At 50.9% G+C, this 22,864-nt stretch overlaps 2 protein-coding genes across 3 annotated transcripts in view; one reads left to right on the top strand and one right to left on the bottom strand.

The window, feature by feature from the left end:
* Bri3 (brain protein I3) overlaps window positions 1-18,874 on the top strand; it is a 20,785-nt gene extending 1,911 nt beyond the window's left edge. Inside the window, exons 1-3 of one of the 2 annotated variants that reach the window (XM_021162998.2) lie at window positions 9,890-10,179; window positions 10,469-10,571; window positions 18,481-18,874. In XM_021162998.2, the coding sequence (XP_021018657.1) occupies window positions 10,038-10,179; window positions 10,469-10,571; window positions 18,481-18,613 (378 nt within the window). In that variant the 5' untranslated portion in view covers window positions 9,890-10,037 and the 3' untranslated portion in view covers window positions 18,614-18,874. Of the gene's footprint in view, window positions 1-9,889; window positions 10,180-10,468; window positions 10,572-18,480 lie in introns of those variants that run through there. The other variant, XM_021162999.2, reaches the window with a different exon arrangement.
* Window positions 18,875-20,150: 1,276 nt separating this feature from the next.
* The window catches only part of Baiap2l1 (BAI1 associated protein 2 like 1), a 92,802-nt gene continuing 90,088 nt past the window's right edge, over window positions 20,151-22,864 (bottom strand). Inside the window, exons 13-14 of the mRNA XM_021162665.1 lie at window positions 21,220-21,257; window positions 20,151-20,605 (exon numbers count right to left, since the gene is read on the bottom strand). Coding sequence (XP_021018324.1) covers window positions 20,530-20,605; window positions 21,220-21,257 — 114 coding nt within the window. The 3' untranslated portion in view covers window positions 20,151-20,529. The remainder of the gene's footprint in view (window positions 20,606-21,219; window positions 21,258-22,864) is intronic.

Here is a 22,864-nt window from a genome sequence, read left to right on the forward strand (position 1 = left end):
CTGAGCCACGCCCCCAGCCCCTCACTGGGGGATTCTAGGCAGGGGCTCTACCACTGAGCCACGCCCCCAGCCCCTCACTGGGGGATTCTAGGTAGTGCTTTACTGCTTTTTTTTTTCTTTTTTCTTTTTTAAATGTATGAGTTCTGTGTGTATAATAGGGGGCATGCCAGAACAGGGCATTAGATCCCATTATAGACGGTTGTAAGCCACCATTTGGTTGCTTGGAATAGAACTCAGGGCCTCTGGGAGAACATCTGGGTACCGTTGAGCCATCTCTCCAGCCCATCTCCTGCTGGTTTTTCATGCCTAGGTTCATCAGTAAAGGACCTGGCATGCAGGCATGATGATCTGAGTTTTATATCTAGAACACATGTTAAAAAACCAGGCATGGTGGCACACACAAGTGATGGCAGGCTGTAACCTAGGCACGCCTAGGAGAAGACTTCTGTAAACCCAGGTAACTTTTATCCTCTGACAGCGTAGACTTGTGAAGCTGCATGCGGTCTTCCCTAATGATACAATGTAGCCATGATAAATGTACAAGTCTAGCTATCCTCCCCCCCACCCCATCCCCTGGATACAATGTAGCCACAATAAGTGCACAAGTCCTGCTATCCTACCCACATCCCCTGGAGCTGGCGTTAGAGGTGTACCTAGGATAATCCCATCGGTACCAGAATCCAAATTTTGATAGTCATGACTGGGTAGCAAGTGCTCTCAACCTCTGGGTTGAGAGCACTTGCTACCCAGAGCACTTGCTACCTTGCTAAAAACAAAACATGGTTTGGGTCTCCAGACCCAAACCATGTTTTATTTTTGTTTTTGTTTTTGGTTTTATTTTATTTTCTGACAGGCGCTCACTGGCCTTGAACTTTCCAATTCAGCGAATCTGGCCTGGCAGTGAGCCTGAGACTACAGGTGTGTGCCACCACGACTGGCTTTTAAACAGGTGTTCTAGATGTAAAACTCAAAAGGTCATCACGCTTGTGCACCAGGCACTTAACTGATGAACCATGTCCCAGCCCCGGGAACCTGAAAGGATGTTTGACTTTTCCAGTTTAGGAGGCTGGGTTTCCTTCTCGGGCTGTACAGGAACATTTTTGATGAGAACCAGTTGTTCTTTCATCCAGGATCCCCCCCTCCACCTTGCCTTCAATATCTAAATTTGGTTGAAATGTTCTTGGACTCTCTGTCCTTCAATTACAAAATCTGGGAAGACCCGGGCATAGCTCTATGATAAGAGTTCTTGCCTAGCGTGTGGAGGCCCCGGATTTTATCCCCATAAAGAAGGGGGAGGGGCAAGCATTATGTACATTTGAATATGTGTTGTAATAGATCATTTAGTTCCCAAAAGACATGAAATCTTTATATTTACAATAAGCCCTTAAAGCAGTAGGGCTGGGCAGATTTTGTTTGCTTCCCTGCCAGTAGCCCTGAGATATCACTTGCCACGTTCCATCTGGGCTGTTCCTATTCCAACAGGCTGGCCCTCAAGGTCGTGTGCTCATGAGCCACCTATCCCATGGTACCTTGCTCATGCTTCGCTGCCCTTTCTCCGCTCCTCATGGTCTCTGCCTCAGACCCCAAACCCAGGAACCAAAGCCCCGCCTACCTTGCTTCTGCCCAGCTATAGGCTGTAGGTATCTGTTAACCAATCAGGGATAATTTGGGGGCAAGGTTACATAGCATCACTTGACATACATGAGAATTCACTCCTCTTGAGGCAGCTAGACCTTGAGATACAGGATTTAGCATTATAATACATAGCAACAGACCAGACTTCAACAAATATGCATATATGTAACTTATAAAGATGGTATGCATATTTGTGCATGTGTGCGTATGGGCGCAGCTGTGCATGGGGACACAAGCGTATGGTGGCCAGATGTTAACCTTGGGTGGGTGTTGCTCTTCCAGGTTGCCTACCTTGTGGTTTCTGACAAGGTTCTTTACTGGCTTGGATCTTGCCTTGTAAGTTAGGCTGGCCGGAAACTGAGCCCCAGGGATCCACCAAGCCTCGGCCTCTGTGCCTGGCTTTTCTATGTGTATTCTGGGGAGCGAAGGCAGGCCCTTCATGCTTGCAGGGCAAGCACTTTACCGGCTAAGTTCTCTCCTAGGCCCCATGACTTATGAAAGATTTACCACCCGACTCAGCAAAAGTGATGCTTTTATGTGCTGTGTAGAAACCGATATGCTTAATTTATAAAATACTTAGAAATATTTGCCCAGTAGAATTGTGAGGCTCACAACGGGCTTACCATAAAACTCCAAAGTGTTTATCTAAGATAACATTTAGTAGCTATTCAGCAAATATTTGGTCCTTCCCCGAGCCAGGCACTTGTAATTGGCTCCAGCCCTGGCTTTTGACATTATGTTTCCTTCTTCTTTTTCTCCTTTGGTCACAATCCCTACCATGTGAGGTACCCAGTTCCTGTATGTGCCAAGAAGTCCACGTGATGGGTTATCAGCTCTTCTGAAGGGCGTGCAAGAAAAGGGCATGATCTTTGTTTTGAGTTCCTCTGGTACATTTGAGGACAGTGACAGGGACTGTCAAGGTCTGGAGGATGAAAACTGTCCCAGTCCTCAGGCAGGGGTCAGCATGTCCTGTCTCACCAGATCCCCCTCCCGCGCCCTCCTTAGGAAACATTTATATACTGTAGTCAAAATCAAAGTAGCAATTACTTATTTTAATAGAAATGGCAACATTTAAAAAAAATTTTTAGTGTGATAGGTGATAAAGAACAGAATTATAATTAGCAGAAAAATATACATAGGACTTATTTATTTATGAATGGCAGGCTCTTGTGTAGCCCAGGCTAGCTTCAAAGCACTTCGTAGTAGAGTGGTGGCTCTCAACCTTCTTCTTTTTTTTTTTTAAGATTTATTTATTATTATACATAAGTACACTGTAGCTGACTTCAGACGCACCAGAAGAAGATGTCAGATCTCATGACGGGTGGTTGTGAGCCACCATGTGGTTTCTGGGATTTGAACTCAGAACCTTCAGAAGAGCAGTCAGTGCTCTTTACCCACTGAGCCATCTCGCCAGCCCCGGTTCTCAACCTTCTTAACACTGTGACCCTTTAATACAGGTCCCCAGGTTGTGGTGACCTCCAACCATAACATTATTTTGTTGTTACTTCATAAGTTTGCTACTGTTATGAATTGTAATGTAAATATCTGATATGTGGGATGTCTGATGTGTGACCCCCTAAAGGGGTCCAGATGTAGTAGAGGTTGACCTTGAACTTCCGGTCTGCTGCCTTCTACTCCCTGAGTGCTAGGGTTGTGGGTGGCTGCCCTCCCATCTGTGTTTATAGATGCTAAGGATACAACGCAGAGCTTTGTGCAGGCGAGGCAAGCTTGGTGCCCACTGACATCTCTAGCCCTTATTTTTATTTTTCTTCTCCTTTTGGTGCCAAGGCCTTGTGCTCGCTAAACAACCACCATCTTCCTATGCGACATCCCCAGCCCAAAGGAGATATGCACTAAGTAAAACAAATTCCATCTCATTCTATAGGACTATATTTCCCTTAGAACCAGTCACTGGTCAGTCTGATGAAACAGATCTCAGCTACTCAGAAGGCTGAGGCAGGAGGATCACAAGTTTAAGATCTGTCTGGGCAACAGAGTAAGATTAAGACCAACCTGAACTACTTAGTGAGATCCTGTCTCAAAACAGTCAGAAGACTAGGATTGTTCCTCAGACTTTGGCTAACACCAACTATGAAGAGGGCTGGTGGTGTATCACATACACACATGCACCCCACAGTCACCAATATTCCTATTTTGCACACTTGGTGCAGGGCATAATGCTGTAATCTCAGGACTGCAGGTGGTAGACCTGGTGTCCAAAGGCCAGGAATCCTTGAAAAAACAAAAACAAAAACAAACAAACAACAGAGCTACCTGTACCCCCCAGGTTCCTTTGCAAACGTTTAGAGGGTGGTAATGTTGCTTCCATGGGATGACTCTAAAGAGGCCAGAACACATACAACATAAGACATACTATGGAGAGTGCCCGGCTCACCCAGATTACTGCTACTGCAGTTTTTACAACCAGAGAAGCCCTGATGAGCTAGGCTCTCACCCAGTCTAAAATACGTCAATTAAAGAGACAGCAGGCAAGAGATTTATTCAGCATGACCTCACTGGGAAGAGGAACAAATGAAGATGTCCAGTGTCCCCGAAGTCCACCTTCAGGGTCCTGACATAATTATAGTTTTAATTTAATTTTGACTATTTAGTCTTGCCTGCATATATGTGTGTACCACACACATGCAGTTCTCCCAGTGGCCAGAAGAGGGCATCGGATCCTTTGGGACTGGAGTTAGACATGGTTGTGAATTGCCAAGTGGGAGGTGGGGATTGAGCCCAGATCCTCTCGAGAGAGCTATCTCCAGTTTACGTTTAAATAGGGGTCAAGAGTTCCACAGAGGCCCATTGGACTTGCAAACTTTATATGCCCCAATATAGGGGAATGCCAGGGCCAAAAGAATGGGAATGGGTGGGTAGGGAAGTAGGGGGCGGTATGGGGGACTTTTGGGATAGCATTGGAAATGTAATTGAGGAAAATATGTAATAAAAAATATTAAAAATTAAAAAAAAAAAGAGTTCCACATAGCTAAGCTATCTTGGTCAATGTAAGGCCCTGTCTGTCACTGGCCCAACATTGTCTCAGCTTCTAATCTGTCCTGTAGGGTGGGCTGACATTGCTCATACAATATCCTATATTGCTCTGGCTGGCACTTATCCCTCCTCCTGGATGAGGGTGGGGGTGTGAGGTGAAGAGGTGGGGGATTCTAATTTTCTGGAGACTGCTGTTTCTGTAACAGCTGACGGGAGGACACAGTGTCTTTCTAGAGAATCTTGGCTCCAGCTATGCCATGACATGGGGCAGTTGGATCTTGGCCACACAAGGGTGCACAGGAGGGGTCAGGGATAGGAATGTGTGCGTGTCCATAGCATGTCTTATGTTGTATGTGTTCTGGCCTCTTTAGAGTCATCCCATGGAAGCAACATCACCACCCTCTAGGTGTTCGTAAAGGAACCTGGCGGGGCACAGGTAGCTCTGTTTTTTTGTTTTTGTTTTGTTTTGTTTTGTTTTTTTGTTTTTGTTTTTTTTGAGGATTCCTGGCCTTTGGACCCCAGGTCTACCACCTGGAGTCCTGAGAACACAGCATACTGCCCTGCACCAAGCCACTCTGTATCAAGTTTGAACCCTAAATGCAAACAATGATTGGTGTCCTTAAAAGAGGAGGAGACCTAGAGAGCCATGAGGAGAGAGCTAAAGACACCAGTTCTGGAGTCACTAAGTTCTAGAATGACAGGAAGGGTCATTTCCAAAGTTTTTGGAGGGAATGAGGCCCTGCCACACCTGCTAACTTCTGGTCTCCAGTGAGACAGAACACAGAGACACTATATTGTGGGGATGTGAACAGGAACGATCCCCCATCCAGGCCCCTGCTTGCAGCCTCTCTCCAGCTAAGAAGTAGAAATTCCAGCACAATTAGCCACATCTCCTTAAGGCCTTTCTCCCTTCCCAGCTGTAACCTGAAATTCTCTAAGAATCTCCCCAGAAACTCCACTACAGTAAAAGGTGTGTGCTAAAGCCCTGTGTAACTCCAGGGCTTCCCAGCTTCACCTTATCAGATCAGGGCACCACGAAAGTTACCTGCACAGCCACATGTGGAATCGCTTATCAAAAACTAGCCGGGTGGGGGTATGGCTGCCGCCATCATGAAGCCCCGAATCCCGGCTTCAACACCACAAACTGTGTGTGGTGCATGGCTGTAAGCCCAGCGCTTGGGAGGTGAAGGGAGGAGGATTATAAGTTCAAGGTCATCTTTGCCTACACAGAGGGAGAGCTTGTCTCAGAGATGGAGGAGGGGAAGGAATAAGGGAGAGGTGGAGGGTGGTGAGGAAGAAAGAATCTCCAGCAAGCCTTTGAGATGTAACTTGAGAGTAACCAAGATGATAATTATGGCTAAAGCTAAGACACTTGAGTCTCTCCCTTAAGTGGCATTAGTTAGGGTCTGTTGCTGAGGTAGAACACCGTGACCGACCGAGGAAGGCAACTCAATATGCTTATGGCTCCAGGAGAGCTAAGAGGGTCTCATTGTGCTGGGGGAGTGTGGCAGCAGGCGGCACGCATGGCAGCTGGAGCAAGAAGCTGCAAGTTCACGTCCTTAGTGGCAAGCATGAAGCAGAGAGAGCAAACTGGACAAGGCCTTTTAACCCCAAGGCCTGCCCCCATGATGCCCTTCCTTCAGGAAGGCTGCTCGGCCTACATACATCTCCCAGCGCCTCAGCCTTCTCTTTCTCCAGTGTCTATGTTAACTTTCCTGTTGCTGTGAAGAGACACTGACAGGACTTATAGAAGAACGAGTTTATGGGGAGCCTATGGCTTCAGACATGAGTCTTTGAGCATCATGGCGAGCAGCACGGCAGTGGTCATGGTCACGGTCACGCAGACAGGGCCTTCAGCAGCAGCTGAGAGCTGACATCTGATCAACAAGGACAAGCCAGAGAGAGCTAACTGGGAAACCTCAAAGCCCACCTCCTGTGGCACACCTCCAACCAGGCAATGGGGACCATGGACCCAAGCATATGGGGACCACTCTCCCCCAAACCACAATGCCTTAGAATGGGGTTTCCCGGGAAACTCCAATTCCTTAAGGTCCACTGTTTCATCAGCCTGAGGGCTGGAAAGGGGCAGACGGAACATTTAGGACTCCATGGTCACACTCTAACGCTTCCTCTTGTCTACATCTGCTCAAACCCCAATTCCCCAATTCCGGGGGAATCCCAGAACCATCTATTTCTTAGACTTCCTCTTCTGGGCTCAGACTCAGAGGCTGGCTTTGCTCGCAACTTCATGGAGCAATTAGCAACAGTCACGGCGAAGCTCCAAGCTCCCGTGCTGGGGATGTAGCTCAGGGCGGAAGGCTCAGACAGCACACACCGGGTAGGAGGGAGGAGCAGAGGGTGAGGGAGGAGGGGGGCGGGGAGAGGAGGGAACAACCTCTGTCCTAGCATTTCTGTGCTCCCTTTCTGTAGGTGACCAGTCCAACCCTACAGGACACTGTTCCTGCTCTGTGCAGGACCCTAGCCTTTTACCCCTCATCCACAAATAATCTGTTGTTTGTCCACCTTAAGCAAGCAAACCATCTTGAGCTGTTCCTTCCACCTCCTCATGGCCAACTGGTTCATTTTCTTATTTTGTGTGTGTGCATATGTGGGTGTGTGTATGTACATGTTTGCTCTTGCACAGGCATATGTGTGTGTGTGTGTCAGTGTGGCGGACAGATGCTCTCCGTTTTATTATTTAAGAGAAGGTCTCTGGTTAAACCTGGGTCTCATTCATTGGCCATGCTGGCTGGCCAGTGAGCTGCAGGGATCTCTCTCTCTCTGCCTCTCCAGCACAGGGACCACAGGTGCACACCACCTTAGCTGGCTTTTATGTGTTTGTTAGGATACAAACTCAAATCCTCGCCTTACTGACTGAACCAGCAGCACCTTCCTCCTCCACCCACCCACCTGTCCATCCACCCACCCACCTGTCCATCCATCCATCTGTCCATCCATCCATCTTTAGACTTTTAATGTGAATACACTGTCACTGTCTTCAGACACACCAGAACAGGGCATTGGATCCCATTACAGATGGCTGTGAGCCACCATGTGGTTGCTGGGAATTGAACTCAGGACCTCTGGACGAACAGTCAGTGCTCTTAACCCCTGAGCCATCTCTCCAGGCCCCATCCTCAGACCTTCTATGTAGCTAAAGATGATCTTGAACTCTTGACTCTCCAGTATTCATGAGATGGAGTCCTTAGGCAGAGGCTGGCCCTCTTAGGGAACCAGAGGCGGTGGGGTTTGATCAGCAAACATAGGCCTATAAGGGAAAACAAATTGACCTAAAATTGAAGTCTCCCGATGTGTATGGGGTCTGATCGTTAGGAAAGGGCTTGGAGGAACCAATGCTTCTCTCCAGCTTTCTGCAAGGCAGGGGTAATAAGAAGTGTCCTAGGACAGTGGGAAGACTCAGGGGGTAAAGGTGTCTTCCAAGCAAGTCCGGTGGCCTGAGTTTGACCTGAGGACTCACACAGAGGTAGAAGGAAAGAGCTTACTCAACAAACTTGTCCTGACTGCCACACACATACCATGGGCACACATACATCATTTACACAATAACGAATACAGATTTTCTTTTTTTAAAGATTTATTCATTTTATGTATGTGAGTACACTGTCGCTGTCTCCAGACACACCAGAAGAGGGCATCAGATCTCTTTACAGATGGTTGTGAGCCACCATGTGGTTGCTGAGATTTGAACTCAGGACCTTTGGAAGAGCAGCCAGTGCTCTTAACTACTGAGCCATCTCTCCAGCCCGAACTTTCACTTTGGAGACTTCTGTCCCCACCTCTAGAGTGCTGGGATTACAGGCTTGAGCCACCATGCCCAGTTAATGCAATGTTGGGGATGGGTCCTGGGGCTTCAGGCATGCTAGGTGACTGCTCTATGAACTGAGCTACACATACAACCTAACCTCACTGGGTATCTTTTGAGATAGAGTCTCATTACCCAGAATGGCTCTGAACTCCCAATTCTCCTTCAGAGTGCCACCAGATGGATGGATGGACAGACAGACAGACACACACACACACACACACACAAGACCCTGGAAATACATAGGCAACAATTGGGAAGGATTCTCACTGTTCCAACATTTCTTTTTCCTTGCTTGGTTTTTGGAGACACGGTCTCACGTAGCTGAGGCTGACCTTGAACTAGCTGTGTAGTAGCGGACCTGATTCTCTTGAATCATCTCCCAAGCACTGGGGTGAGAGTTACTTGCCGGAACCCACGGCTTCACGTGTGTTAGGCAAACTCATGCCAGGCGATACTTGGGCTAGCGGCATGGCAGTAGCTATGCAGAGACTGCATGGGCCTGTGTCAGACCATGGTCCTCTCCTAGGGAGCCACATCCCCACGCTGTAAACTCAGCAAGTTTGCGGTCAGGCTGCTAAAAAAAAAAAAGGTTGGAGAACCTGAAGGAAGCGCCGCAGGTGCTTAGAGTTTAGGGTTCTCCCAAGCAGGGCAGTTATTTGTAATTAGTGGCCACAGCCCCTGAAAACGGAAATTAATCAAAAGAGGAGAAAGAGGAAGGCTCAGCAGTTGAGTAGGCTTCAGTAGGCGAGCGTACTCAGTTGTTCTCCCTCCTACACCCAAGGGTGTGTGGGCAGTGATTGGGAGGGGCTCGCCTGGTCCCTCCCTGTGGGTGGTGATCCGGGTGCTGGGTTGGGCAGGGGGAGGATTTGGGCGTGGAGGGGCAACGAAGTCCATAGTTTAGGAGGTAAAGGCGAGAGGGTTAAGAGTTCCAGGCCAGCTTGGGCTACATGAGCCTAGGTCCAAAGCAAACAAACAAACAAAAACAGAAAAACGGTGGAGGCTGTGGCGAGACGGTCCAGGGGGTGAAGGCGTCTGCTGCAGAATCTGTCAACCAATCTATCTCAGGACCCATATGGTGGAAAGCAGGAACCCACTCTTGAAAGTTATTTATTCTCTGGCTTCCAAATGCGTGCCCACTCATATAAACACACCCTCCCCCCAAATAATTGTAACAAACATTATTATTGTTATTTTTAGAAAAAAAGCAAAAGCTAAAGGAGGCCAGGATCTTGTTGGGTTCCCCCGGCCGTGGCCGGGTGTCAGAACTTCTCTGGAAGTCCAAGATCCACCGTGGGGCGGGACTGAACGAGGACAACGCCCCGCCAGCGGCAGCCGCCGAGGCGTCTTTAAGACGCCCTCGCCCAAACCCCGCCCACAGCCCCGCCCCGCCCCGCCCACGTGACCCCGATCTTGTGACCGGCGGGAGGGCGGGGAACCCTTGGCGCGCCCGCCCCGCCCGGCGCGCGCCTCACTGGGCCGAGCTGCCCGGGACACCGCCGTCGCCGCTACCGCCGCCATCCCCGCCGGGCCGAAGGAAGCGAGCCGGGCCGGAGCTGGCGGGCGCGCGGCCCCGGGGGCCGCGATGGACCACAAGCCCCTGTTGCAGGAGCGCCCGCCCGCCTACAACCTGGAGGCCGGCCAGGGCGACTACGCGTGCGGCCCGCACGGCTACGGGGCCATCCCCACCGCGCCCCCGCCGCCGCCCTACCCCTACCTCGTCACAGGTGGGCCCGCGGCTCGGCGGGGTCCCCGAACGGCCTCCGGGCCAAGCACCGCGCTGTCCCCGGCGCGGGCCTGCCGGGGGGCAGCTGCTACCCGGAGCGCCCTGCCCGGCCAGGCCCTGCCCGGGTGGCCGTGAACTTAGTGTCGGAGGGTTCGCACTTGGCTCCTAGAGCCCACCCGCAGGCGCGCTCAGCCCCGTTGGAGGCGGGGAGGACGGGGGCTAAGGGGGAGGGAGGGAGGAGAGGAGGAGGGCCGAGTCGCCCGGGGCTGATCTGCACTCCGCTCCCACAGGGATCCCCACCAGCCACCCCCGGGTCTATAACATCCACAGTCGAACGGTCACCCGGTATCCTGCCAACTCCATCGTCGTGGTCGGAGGCTGCCCGGTCTGCAGGTAAGTCTTTAGCCTGGGGGTCGGGGGTGGCGGCGGAGAACGCACGTGCCGGAATCTTGCAAAAGGCCAGCGGGGGTGGGATGGGGTGGGGTCACAGCCCCGCTCCTGTCTCAGAGGGAAGTCCCGCAGGGGAGGGACTGCAGTGGGAGAAGGTGGGGTCACTCACCCCTGGCTCCGAATTTACTTTATGCGGCAGGAGGATGGGTTCCCTTTTCTGTGCGGAGTTGAGTGCATTTGGGAGGCATGGCACCCGGAGTGCGTGGGACGCAGGAATGTTAACAATGGAGACTGATGGTCTATCCTCCCTAGTACTGGAGAGCCGCAGCGAATCAGGGTTTGTTTTGTTTTGTTAGGTTTTTCTTCCAGTTTCCGCAAGTGTACTGTTCCAGTACTAAGGAGGTATTGGGACTTGAGTCCGCTGGCCAGTATGCCAAAGGATTTAGGAGATCCAAGTGGCCAGCAGAGAGCAAAGGCTGTGAGGGTGCAGAATGCGGACCAGGGCTTAACAACTCCTGGCCACTAGCTGGCCCAGGAGGAAACCCCGTGCTTCTTTGTTCCGGGCTGGAGTGGTTTTGTTGTTGTGGCTGTTTTACCCTTAAACTGGAGCTGACAGAAACTTTGTGGGGACTTTATGTAAGGTGAGAGATGCAGCCAGGCTCATTCTAGGCAGGCTTTGGAGGATTCGGCTTCCAAGTTGGACTTGGCCACTCACCCGGGGATGGGCCAGGTACGGACTCGGACTCGTGCAGGGCAGGGTTTCAGCCTTTGTCTGGCAGGGGGAAGTTCCAAGTCTCTGAGATGGAATTAAGAAACCCTTGTTTGGACTTAGCTTTCGTTTCAAAAGTGTGTCAGAGGCGCAGAGTGGAGCCATAGGGAAGTTAATGATTTTGGAAACTTGCGAGTGGCCTCACAAGAGATGACTGAGGGTGGAAGACACTGGACCCTCGGCTGATCATGTGCTTGGGGGAAGAAGGCTGAAGGCCACTTACTTAGAGTTCTCCTTCAGGAACCCAAGTGACTTGGCTTTTGGAGCTGGTGGAGGGGAGAAGAGTGGGACTCAGCAGCTGTAGATGGGGTGGCTCTCTGATAGCTTGGTCTTGCTGGCCGCCTCCAGAGGACTGTTCTCTCTCTGCAAGCTTTCCACCTGAGGGCTTGAGGCACACCAAAGAGGGAGCATAGACTGGGAGGTGGTCCTAGCTTGTTGAGCCAAGGGGATCAGTATAGGGTCTCCTGTGCAGAGAGCCATTGGCACAGAAGGGGGTTGTATGGAGGTGGGAGACTTCCTGTGTGGCCTTGAGGCTCGTCCCTGCATGGGAATTCTCAGAGCCCTGAGGATGGGACAAATATTCGGTGAACTCTCGAGTTTAAGGAGAGGTCTCATAGGGGTAGATGGCAAGCAGGCAGGAAGGTGGGGAGAGGCATAGCAGTGTAGGGGGCTCACTAGGATTTCACGTCTGCTTGTTCCAGCAACCAGATCCTGGCCCTACCACAGTCAGCTGGGGTTTTGTTTTGTTTTGTTTTTTCTTTCCCCCAGTGGACAGGAGTGTTCTCATGAGGCTCTTCTTGGACCAGACTCCTGAACTTAGGGTTTGGGGTGTGGGGGGACGGACAGCAGGGCAGTATGGCTGCTATAGTCTGGGGGCCAAGGCAGTCGAAATCCTAGACTGTGGAGTGTCCCGCTGCAGTCTGGACTGCTGCTGGTGGAGAACACTTTCTCTGAGACTTTCCCTGGGAAGTGAGTTGTTTTGCAGGCTTGTGGCTTCTGCTCATGGGCTCTTCAGTCCTGTAGAATCTGGGACAAGGTCAGGCTGTGCCACTGCCCTCACAGGAAGGTCTTGGGCTCTTGTGTTGCAGCCTGTGGATGGAGGCGTCCAATGTTAAGGAACCTGGGTCCTCCGAGGACAGGTTTGGGGGTGCCTGATCCTTGAAGTAGTGACCACTCTTCGTCCCCCCAGGCTGTTATGCACACCTGGATCCCTGCAGGCGTGTTCACAGTGCCCTCTGCTGCTAGCCCCTGGCTTTTCAAGGCTGATCATTTCAAAAGCAGGCATGCAGGATGGTGGGGGGGGCGGGGGGGGGGGGTTCCCTCTCCAGGAGAGCAGCACAGGAGGGGTGGCCAGCTTTGCCTTTGGTTTAGGGAAAGAGTGTGTCTGTTTCTGGGGTTGGGACAAAGGTGCTCCCCTGTAAACATCTGAGCCCTCCCCTGCCTGGTATGTTAGGTCTGAAAGAGAGGACACTTCTCATGTGACTAAGCTTTCTCCCTTCCAGATGTAGCCTCCCGGGCCCTGTCCTGTCTCTCCCTAGTGGCTTGGCAGGAATTTGTCCAAGTCACACGTCTGTGATTCCCTCTGAGTGAGACTTGGCATAATAGGCCGGTGTCGCTTGTCACGTTGCCATTCTGTCTGAGTCGGAGTTAAGCAGCCTGACTCCGGTTCCTTTTATAGACATTTGCAAGAAGCAGTTCTCTCACCCCCAGTGGATGGGGCTTCTCTCAGCCCCCCCCCCCCAGGCTTCCGTGCCCCACCTGCAGCAGTCCTGTGTCTGTGAAGGTCCTGGGTCTCTGAGGCGGCTGTGTGCATTCCAGCGGCTGTGGGTTGTCCCTAGATGCAGGGCAGGTGAGGCCGTGCCCCGGGAGGGAGCACAGGTCACCCGTGGAATGTGCATGCACAGGGTGAGTGGCATGGCTGTGAGTACAGAGCCTGCCAGGCACAGGCTCCTCGAGCACTGCCTGGGCTGTTTGTTTTTGTTTCTGCGGATTTAGTTTCAGAGGTGACCAGAGAGACTGGGAGAAATGCAGGAGGGTGGGGTTTGGGTGCAGCACTGGGTTGCTGCTGTGAAGTTTAGGAAAGCCCCTGTGGGCCTGCTGAGGAGGGTCTGGAGAAGATGGGGCAGTGGCAGCTTTAGGCTTCGAAGAAATGGTGGGTGGGGGAAGGGCTGCTCTGCCCTGACTGTGGCTGAGGAAGGGGGTGAAGGAGCCAGCCACGCCTGGCAGGAGGTGGAGGCTGGTGTCCTGGCTGTGTGCTGGTCAAGGCATGCAACTTGGGGGAAGCCCAGTTGGTCTCCCAGCTCTGGCGGTGTGGTACAAAGCTGAGGCTTGGAGCTGGAGGGCACATGCCCTTGCCCTCTTTTTCCCCCACTGTGAACACTTGAGGCTATGCCTGACAGTTTCGCCTTTGAGATCTGTGCCCAAGTGGCAGGATATTTCGAGTTTGGTCCCTGTGAACTGCCCACATGAGAGTGGAATTCTCCGTTCTATGGAGATGCTCTCTGGAGTGGAGAGAGACTACTGCAAGCTTTTGCTTCAGTCAGCTGGTGGAGAAGCCCCTCCATCCCTTTTCCTGGGGGATGTTGCAGGTGCCCGGAACTCTGGGGCTTGGGAGAAATACTTGAGCAGCAGGAGGGCTGGGGCCAGAACCCGGGAGCCTGATTGTGCTTGGATCCCTGCCACCTTCCCCAGCTGTGTGGCCTCAGGTGCAGCTCCTATCTCCACCTGTAAGATGCGGCCAGGTTGTACCTCTGGAATGGGGTGCTGTAAGGACACAGGAGGGGTCAGGATAGTCCTTTCTGGATGAGTACTTACTTGGTCTTGGGACCCTCCAGGATTACATGTCTTCCTGCAGCTCAGAGCTTCCCTGACCCCGTCCTCTGCCCTTCTGCGTCCAATCTGTCTGGCAGATGTCAGGGTCAAGGGGCCACTTGTTCATGAAGCCTCCAGTCAGGGGTTAAAGAAGTAAAGCTTTTAAAGTTAGACACGTTCCTAATTCTCTGCACTGTTTCCCTCCTTTCCGGGTGACCTGTTCAGGGTGGGGAGGGGCCATCCAGGTGCTGCCAGGAGGCCCAGATTTGAAAGAGTTGGAACTTGTTCTGGCAGAATTGCTCTTTGGAGGGTGTAAAGAAAGAGAAAGTGAGGCTGTTGGGGAAGGGGACAGGCCAGCTGGACGGCAGCAGCTGTTCTGGGGCAGGGTCTTCACTCTGTGCTGTTGCCTTGGCCACTGCAGCCGCCTGTAGCATCTTGCTGAATAATGGCTTAGAGGCCATATTGTGTTTCTGGAGTCAGATGTTGGCTCTTAAAATGAAAACTTTTGCCAATGTTCCCTTTGAGATCTGGGGCAGAGCTGAAGTTAAAATATTAGTATTTCTGCAGCAAGACGTGAATCTTTATGTTAAGTGGATATTTAAGGTATATAAGTGGATAAATTGGTTGGGTGGTGGTGTATGCCTTTAATGCACTTTGGAGGCAGAGGGGCAGGTGGATACCTGTAAGTTTGAGGCCTACCCTGGTCTACATAGTCAGGTCTATGTAGAGAGAGCTTGTCTCAGAAAACAAGCAAGCAAGCAAATCACGTAGCACATGTTCAGGTCAAACTGCATCCAGCTTGAGCTTCCTCCAAATTTAGGAAAGGTTCTGCTTCCAGAGCTTCGGGCCTTTGGGCGTGTGGGTTCAGAGTATGGGATCCCATCCCCGAGTCCACTGAAGTCTGTGTGGAGCTTAAGTTGCTTTCATGGGATGAGGGTATGTGGTCTCCAGGCACAGACTGTTGACTGCTGTCAGATGTCCCACCTCCTTATGTGACTGGTCCCCACGTGGTGTGGTTGAAGGAACATCTTTTCCCGGAGGCATGGAGTCTTTTAATCCTCCCAGAGGTGAGCAGCCCTAAGTAACTCGTGGCGATGGCTCCTTGGGAAGCAGGAGGTTCTCGGTGCCAGGTGTGGCCCCTTGTGACCGTGGGGTCAGCAGATGGCATTGCTCCTCAGCTTTGAGCTCTGACAGAGCAGGTGTGAGCTTGCTGGGGACTAGTGTCTGGAGGCCCAGTGGTGACAGGTCAGCTAGGTCTGCTCTGGTTCTCTCAAAGTTAGGAGCACAGGAGACAGGAGATGGAAGGCCTTGTGCCAAGATGCCGGCCTGGCTACTGTTAGGAACCCTGTGCATCAGGCAGTGCAGGCCTCGAGGGAGTGTGCAGAGAACCTGCTATTCTGGGCTCTAAGACAAGCTTGTGTCAAAATAGTCCACCTGGGGTGTTCTTGCAGATGAGATGCAGGGCAACATGGAGAGCCCACCCAACCCCTCCCACCATCCTTCAGTGTCCCACAACCATCTGGGCGCTTTTTTCAGGTGATAAAGGTCTTGAGGCCCCTGTTTTCTTTCAAAGTTCCTGGTCATCCAATCAGCAAGATTTGTTTCCTATGACCCAATGCTTTTGTGGGACATTTTCTTTCTTCTCCTGTCCCTTCCTAATCTTTTAAGACAAGGTCTCATGTAGCCCCGGGTTGGCCTCTAGCACCTTATGTAAGGGAGAATAACCTTGGAGTTCTGATCCTCCTGCCTATACTTCCCCAGACCAGTGTGCCCACTTTTCATGGTGTGTTCTGTAACTGAAATATGCAGACCAGTGTTTGAGGATTACCTCCCAGCACAGTTGTGAAGGGGCTCGGAGAAATGGAAGGGTGAAGCCCAGACAGAAATGGCCTGAATGGGTCACATGCCTTCTGCTAGCCACTCTGGACATTTCTATTCTCAAGGCCTGCCCACCTGTGCTTAGGGATAGCTGGTGTCAAAAGGCAGGAGAGTAGCCTCAGATACTTTTCAGTGGGGATTTTCACCACTGGCTAGAGTGTGCCCTGCAGCTACAGTGGGTGGAGGAGTCCTGCCCAGTCCATAGTAGGCCAAAGTGTGGTGACTTGGTGACCTTGTGGTTGTTAAGGGACACTTTTGTAAGAGTCATAGAACAGGCCTTGGTGGCACCTCTGTATTCCTAGACCTTGGGAGGTGAAAGCAGGAGGGCCAGAAGTTCAAGGTCCTCCTCAGTTATACAGGGAGTTTCAGAGACCCTGTTTTAATTCCCCCAACCTGCAGATCACACAAGAGGTAGCTGTGCTGACAAGAGCAGGCATCCTGATTCTTGTGGCTCATAGGTGCTAGATGCCTGTGCCAGGTGGAGAGGTAAGCTCCCAGGAGCCGAGAGGAAGGTGGTTTCCCAAACCTGCCTGTTTAGAGCCTCCTCACCCAAGAGCTTGTTGGGGTTCAGGCACTGCTCAGAGTGTTGGGGCTTCCTGTGCATCTTAGGTTTATGTCTGTTCCTGGCAGCTTCTCCTGAGAGGGTGGGGGAGGCTGGCATGGAGTTTGTCTTATCTTCTAAGCAGATGAGAATGAGAGTCCCAGAATATTCAGGTTTACTTGTCATGGTCCTAGGAAGTGGCAGAGCTGGGACCCTGCCCAGCAATTTTGGCTCTTAGCGTGTTTGGTTTTTTAAGCTGCCATTTTTCTGCTCTCTCCATGAGGTGGAAACAAGGAGTGGCAGTGTGGCCTAAAGGGTCAGTGTGCAAGACCATAGGGAGGGATAAGAGGGTGCTGTGGGGGGGAGGGAACCTTATCTCCTCCTCCCCCCTTTCCCCCCTCCCCCCCAGTGACATCCCTGCTGAGCCCTCTGTGCTCTGACCAGCTCAGATAGCATTCAGACAGTGTCTCTCCAGCAGCCCCCTTCCATTTTGTCATCTTGAGCTTGGGGGAGTGTGTCTTAGTCAGGGTTTCTATTCCTGCATGAACATCATGACTAAGAAGCAAGTTGGGGAGGAAAGGGTTTATTTGGCTTACACTTCCACATTGCTGTTCATCACCAAGGAAGTCAGGACTGGAACTCACGCAGGTCAGGAGCAGGAGCTGATACAGAGGCCATGGAGGGATGTTCTTTACTGGCTTGCTTCCCCTGGCTTGCTCAGCCTGCTTGCTTATAGAACCCAAGACTACCAGCCCAGAGATGGTCCCACCCACAATGGGCCTTTCCCCCTAGATCACTAATTGAGAAAATGCCTTACAGTTGGATCTCATGGAGGCAATTCCTCAACTGAAGCTCCTTTTTCTGGGATAACTCCAGCTGTGTCAAGTTGACACAAAACCAGCCAGTACAGAGTGTGTCTGGTAGAAGTGAGGCTTGGTGTCTAGACCTTTGAAAGGATCTTGAGTCTGGTAGAAGTGAGGCTTGGTGTCTAGACCTTTGAAAGGATCTTGAGTCTGATCGAGTTACATGGGGAGAAGAGATTCCACCAGGCCACTGGGTTTGTACTTATGCTTGATTCTGGCTTTGCTTGACAGCCCATGTCTTTGGGTCCCCCCTTGTGCTTGTTGGGAGCAGACTTAATAGGAAGCTTTACAAGTTCTCAAGTGACTTTCTGCGTGTGTGAACGTGGCTGACTGTTTTCCTTAACTTCACACCAATCAAATGATTGCTTTTTAAACACTTAGAGGACAGAAAACTTTCCAGCATTGGAGAAGCATGCTGGGTCTGTGGACAGAGCACTTGGCCTGCTACGCAGGAGGCTCTGGCTTCCGTCCCCAGCACAGCAGACACACTAGAGTGGGTTTCATTTCTGCGGTGTCTTGTTTTCCAGAGCTGTAGGAGTTTTTATCGACTCACTTGGGTCACTCTTGTTTTTGTTGGGTATGAAGGCAGAGTCAGAGGAGAGCTCCACGGAGTTGCTTCTCTCTCTCCATCCTGTGGGCTCCAGGTGAGGGGCTGAATTTGACAACCTGATGATTGAGGCCATCAGGTTTCCGTGGCAAGTCCTTTCCTGCCGAGCCATCTCAGCAGCCCCACCTCACCCCTTTTTGTAAGTGTGTAATGGAAAGTTCTTGTCTTTATTCACGTTAGGTGATACCTTCCACCCTGTTCTCTGAGTTTGCCTAGGATGCCCTTGGTAGCACTGGCAGTTTATACTGGTTCCAGCTAGTTCTATGCACTCCAGCCCTAGGAGAGCTAGCGAGAGAGAGCTGCCTGTTCCGACCGAGCACATTCCCCTGCAAGTCGGGCAGGTGCTCTGTAGATGGTGTGGCCCCCTTCTGTGGCGCCCTATGACCCATGGGCTATCAGGTTGGGGGTGGGGTCCTAACTTGGTTGCTTCTCTCTCCCCGCAGGGTTGGTGTCCTGGAGTACTGCTTCACCTGCCTGGGCATCTTCCTGGCCATCGTCCTGTTCCCCTTTGGGTTCCTCTGCTGCTTTGCGCTGAGGAAGCGAAGATGCCCCAACTGTGGAGCGGTCTTTACTTAGAGGGAACAGCACACCCAGTTTTCCTACATTCAGCTATGTTTTCTAATGTAAATGTTGTGTACAATAGTTTTATTTGATTAAGCTTCTGGACTGTTTTGTAAAGTGTGGTGGGCTAGACTGGCATAGGGCTGACGCAGAGGTGGAAGGCAGCAACCTGCCCCCAAGGCTAAGGGTAACACGCTGCTTCTATTTTTTGCAGTCTTCACTTTGAGAATGGTGAGAAATACTGTTTTAAATAAATGAGATTCATACCATTGTGTAGCTTGTTCTGCTCGACCACGGGTTTTTTTACGCACTGCCCCCTGGAAGTCTCGACATGGGAAATGTCACATGCAGAGGCCACCCATGGCCATCTTCTGGTCCTCAGGTACCACTTACAGTTCAAATGTGTTTCAAATCTCTATTATTAACATTAAACAAATGTTAACCTTTGTGTCTGCAGTCAAGGTAAGGTCGCGTAAGGGAGGGAGACCCAGGGCTAGGAGGGCACAGCACAGCAGACTGGTTCCTGTACTCGTGTGCTGAGCCAGGACATGAGTCCTCAGCCCACTTTCCCCCCCCCCCCCCCCCACTTTACACATCTGAAAGCCAGGCTTGTTCCCTGTTGCTGAAAGCATAAGGCTTCCCACCTTATCCTGCACATAGGTTGGTCACAGGGAGAACACGGACTGTATTTGAACTGTGGCCCTTTCCCCCATCAGGCCAGGACACCTGCCTACCACAGTGGTAATGGACGGCATGACCCAGACTCTGTACTTTAGGGAGGTCACTGGCATGGGCAGGCCTGTGCTAAGTTGCCCCTGATGGGGCCATCAGGCTTGCTCTCCCATGGGAGCTTGCCACTGCTTGGCCCAGCTGGAAAGGACGGCGTCCTGTACATAGACCCTGACCAATTTGCAATTTGGGGAGGAATAATTTCTCGGTGAGATCTGAGAAACTGATAAGCAACAAGTTTCTATCAACAGTGACTGTCCTGAGGATGGGTTTTAATTATTTGCTATTCTAGACAAGGTCTACATCTTGGGCAGGTAGGGGCAGCCTGATCTCTGGCTCAAGGCTCTGTGCAGTGGCCTGAGCAGATGTTGGTCTGCGCGTGGGACAGTGTTGGGCTGGAATGGCAGGCCCACCCTCCTGCCCACCAGGCTTCAGAATAGCTATTTACAGGCCAGTGGCTGGTTAAGATATGAGTGACAGGAGGTGACCCCAGAACCATGATGGGGCTTTGGTTACCTGGTTTGGTTTGTACAGAGCCCTCAGACGTATTGAGACCCCTGCTGGCAACCTTTGTAACACTGAATTCAGTAACTCCTGGAGATAAATTTACAAGCGCCAATGAAGCAGGCTGACTGTCTCAGCTCTCTGCAGCAGTGCCTGTCAATGAGGTTGGAGTTCTACTTGTTTAATCAAAAGGTAAAAATTGGGTCATTTAAAAAATATTTAATATAGTTTCATAATTTACATTGTTACTGGATTTGCATGCTCTGATGCAAACTTACATGATATAATGAACATCATAATGCTACTTGAGAACACAGGCTTTATAAAATAAAACTCTGGTCTTATTTGCATTCAGCTACAGAAAGCCAGGCATAAAAGCGTACACCGACTATCCCTCATTCTGGCTATTTCCTTAAAAATAAAAATTTAAAAATTTGAGCCAAATTTACTGCCTTTTGAATAGAAAAGAAAACATTTCAAATGGTTGATTTATTCACTAAGCTACTCTTTTACCTTAAAGACAGAAACGTGTAAACCCACCTCTGTTAATCTGAGAAAGTACATTGATTTGCTCAAGAGGGGCTTCACTGACATCAGGCACTCTGCAATCTTTGACAATGCCTGCTGTCCAGCAATGTATACCTATCGCTCTGCGGGTGAGAACTCGAGTAGAGGGGCTGGCACTGTCCTCTGCATCTTCATCGGATGATCGGTGCTGATCGGTCATTTGTCACTGTCGGCCGGAGTTTCACGGTGGCAAAGGGGTTTTCTCCACTATAGGGGAGAAAAAGTATAAAAATAGACATATTAGACATCCCCCCAAAAAGAAAAAGACCTCCATGGCAGGACTTTGATGTTGTGTATATTATGGGGTGTGTATGCCAAATGTCATAGGTGTTTTCTCCCATATTCCACCTCCCATCTTGAGATTGGAATTGAGTATTTCTGTGGATTGACCACTGAGTGTCCAAAATCTGTCTATCTTCCCCTCTGGTGCTGGGGTGTGTTGGGGTTACAGATGCATGCTCTGATGTACTGCCCCTCTGTGGGTGTTGGGGGTTTGGACTCAGGTCCTTTTTATGCTTGTGTAGCAAAGTCTTTATTCAGTATTGCATACACACCCAGGACTGCCCGTTCTGAACACAGAAGTATGCGGCAGCTTACTATGCCTCACTAGGGAACAAGTCACACAGGCTGCTTTAGTCTCCTAAACCCTGCCATGGGTTCTGCTCTGTCCCTCTCCACTCCATTCCTGGACTGTAAAGCTAGCGGTGACAAGAAGGGTGGCCTCAGTTTCCTCTGTCTGAGAAAGGCCTATGGGGCACCACTGGCCACTTCCTAGTAGACAGGACAACGTTCCACTGACCTTGTGCACAGGGTATACATACCTGAGGAATGGCGGCTTTGCGGTCCCGTTGGCATCACTCTGGAAAGGACAAAGATTATGGAAGGCTTGAAATCAGTACACTCTTATAAGACCCACAGGTAAAGCCAGGCAGAGTTGAGTTTAAAGCCACCCGTGGGGCTGGAGATAGGGATCCGTGAATGATGCTGTGGGTGTAGATAATCTCCCAGCACCTACATAGAGGCTCACAAGCCCTATAACTCCAGCTCCAGGGGATCTGAATCCGGGAATCCACTCTGGCTCAAGCACACACACATAAAAATAAATCTTTAAAGCTATTCATGTTTAAAAGTATCCTGTGATCTCACATTGAGATGACTACCTCATATCTAAAGTATTTCAGAAGAATAAGCAAAGGAGAGAAAACATTTTAGAATTTAGAGCGCCCTTTGCATTTCAGAAACTGGAGGACGAGGTGCCTTGAAGTGTGGCGACTGTGTTCACACACAGGTCAGTATGGAACATCCTGGATGCTCATAGAAACTCAGGTCTTACTGAATTTAAACACAACACCAGAGCATAGCGTGGAAGGAAACGCTTGCAGATAGGCCTCAGACCCACGTTGTGGTGCTATGGTGACTGTGCCCCACACCCCTTTTTATTTCCTTGGACTTTTTTTCTTTCCGGTTTTAGAGCTTTATTGTAGAAAGGCAGGGAGAAAGAAGGTAGAGAGGCCAGCCGTGGCCACGTGGAGAAAGGGGGAAAGGGGAAGGGAAAGAGAGAAGGAGGACTAGAGAGTAAGAAGGGTGAACACTAAAGAGGACACACCCCTTTTTAAAGTGGCATCCTCAGTAATGACATGGTTACTTAGTTTGGGAGACTGATGCTAACTGCTGACGCCAGCCATCTGGGGACCTGGGGAGTGGCTTGATACAGCACTTACCCTTGCATGTAAGAGTTCTGGGTTCAGTGCTGGGGAAGGAGAGATCAACAAGGGGTGGGGGCTTCTGAAATGAGGGTCTGTCCAAGTTCTGCAGGTGTGTGGCAAAAGGCTGAGCCTCACGGCAGGTCACGGGTGTGTCAGGACCACCTTTCTGGAATTCTAAAAGTTCTACCACCTTAAAATCTTCCGTGCTGTTCGTTCCCCTGAGATCACTCTGAGCCCATGGAGCTAGCTCAGCAGCACCCAGCAGAGGGCAGAAGAACGTCGTCGAATGCACTGGAGCCAAGCCAAGCGGTCTCCAAGGCCTAGAAAGCTTCCTAGTTTCTCAGTAGTCTCGGGCACTTGTAGATTCCAAGCAAGTGCCTCACATGCTAGTGTGTGCTCTGAGGCTGAAGCCTGGGCCCGGATTGCCACAGGCCAGCATCTCCCGAATACTGGCATTCACCTGATAGATACACTCTCAGCCAGAGGCAGGCTGGAGGCTCCTGGGCCGTGACCTCCACCTCTGGGTTGCCTGGAGTCAGCACAGTCATCTAGCACAGGACTTAGTGTATACTCATCACAAGCACAAAGCCACTGCCTGGCTTGGCACATTTTAATCAGGCTTCAAGTGGTGTGAAGTGATTTCTTCCTGCAGGGCACTCCGTTTCTTTAGCGGGCCTCTGGACAAGTCACCTCTGATGTAACTTCATTTGATAGGGATGATTAAGAGCCAATTTATGATTTCTTTTTTTTTTTTTTTTTT

Source organism: Mus caroli, chromosome 5, assembly GCF_900094665.2.
Source record: "Mus caroli chromosome 5, CAROLI_EIJ_v1.1, whole genome shotgun sequence".
Classification (NCBI taxonomy): Eukaryota; Metazoa; Chordata; class Mammalia; order Rodentia; family Muridae; genus Mus; species Mus caroli.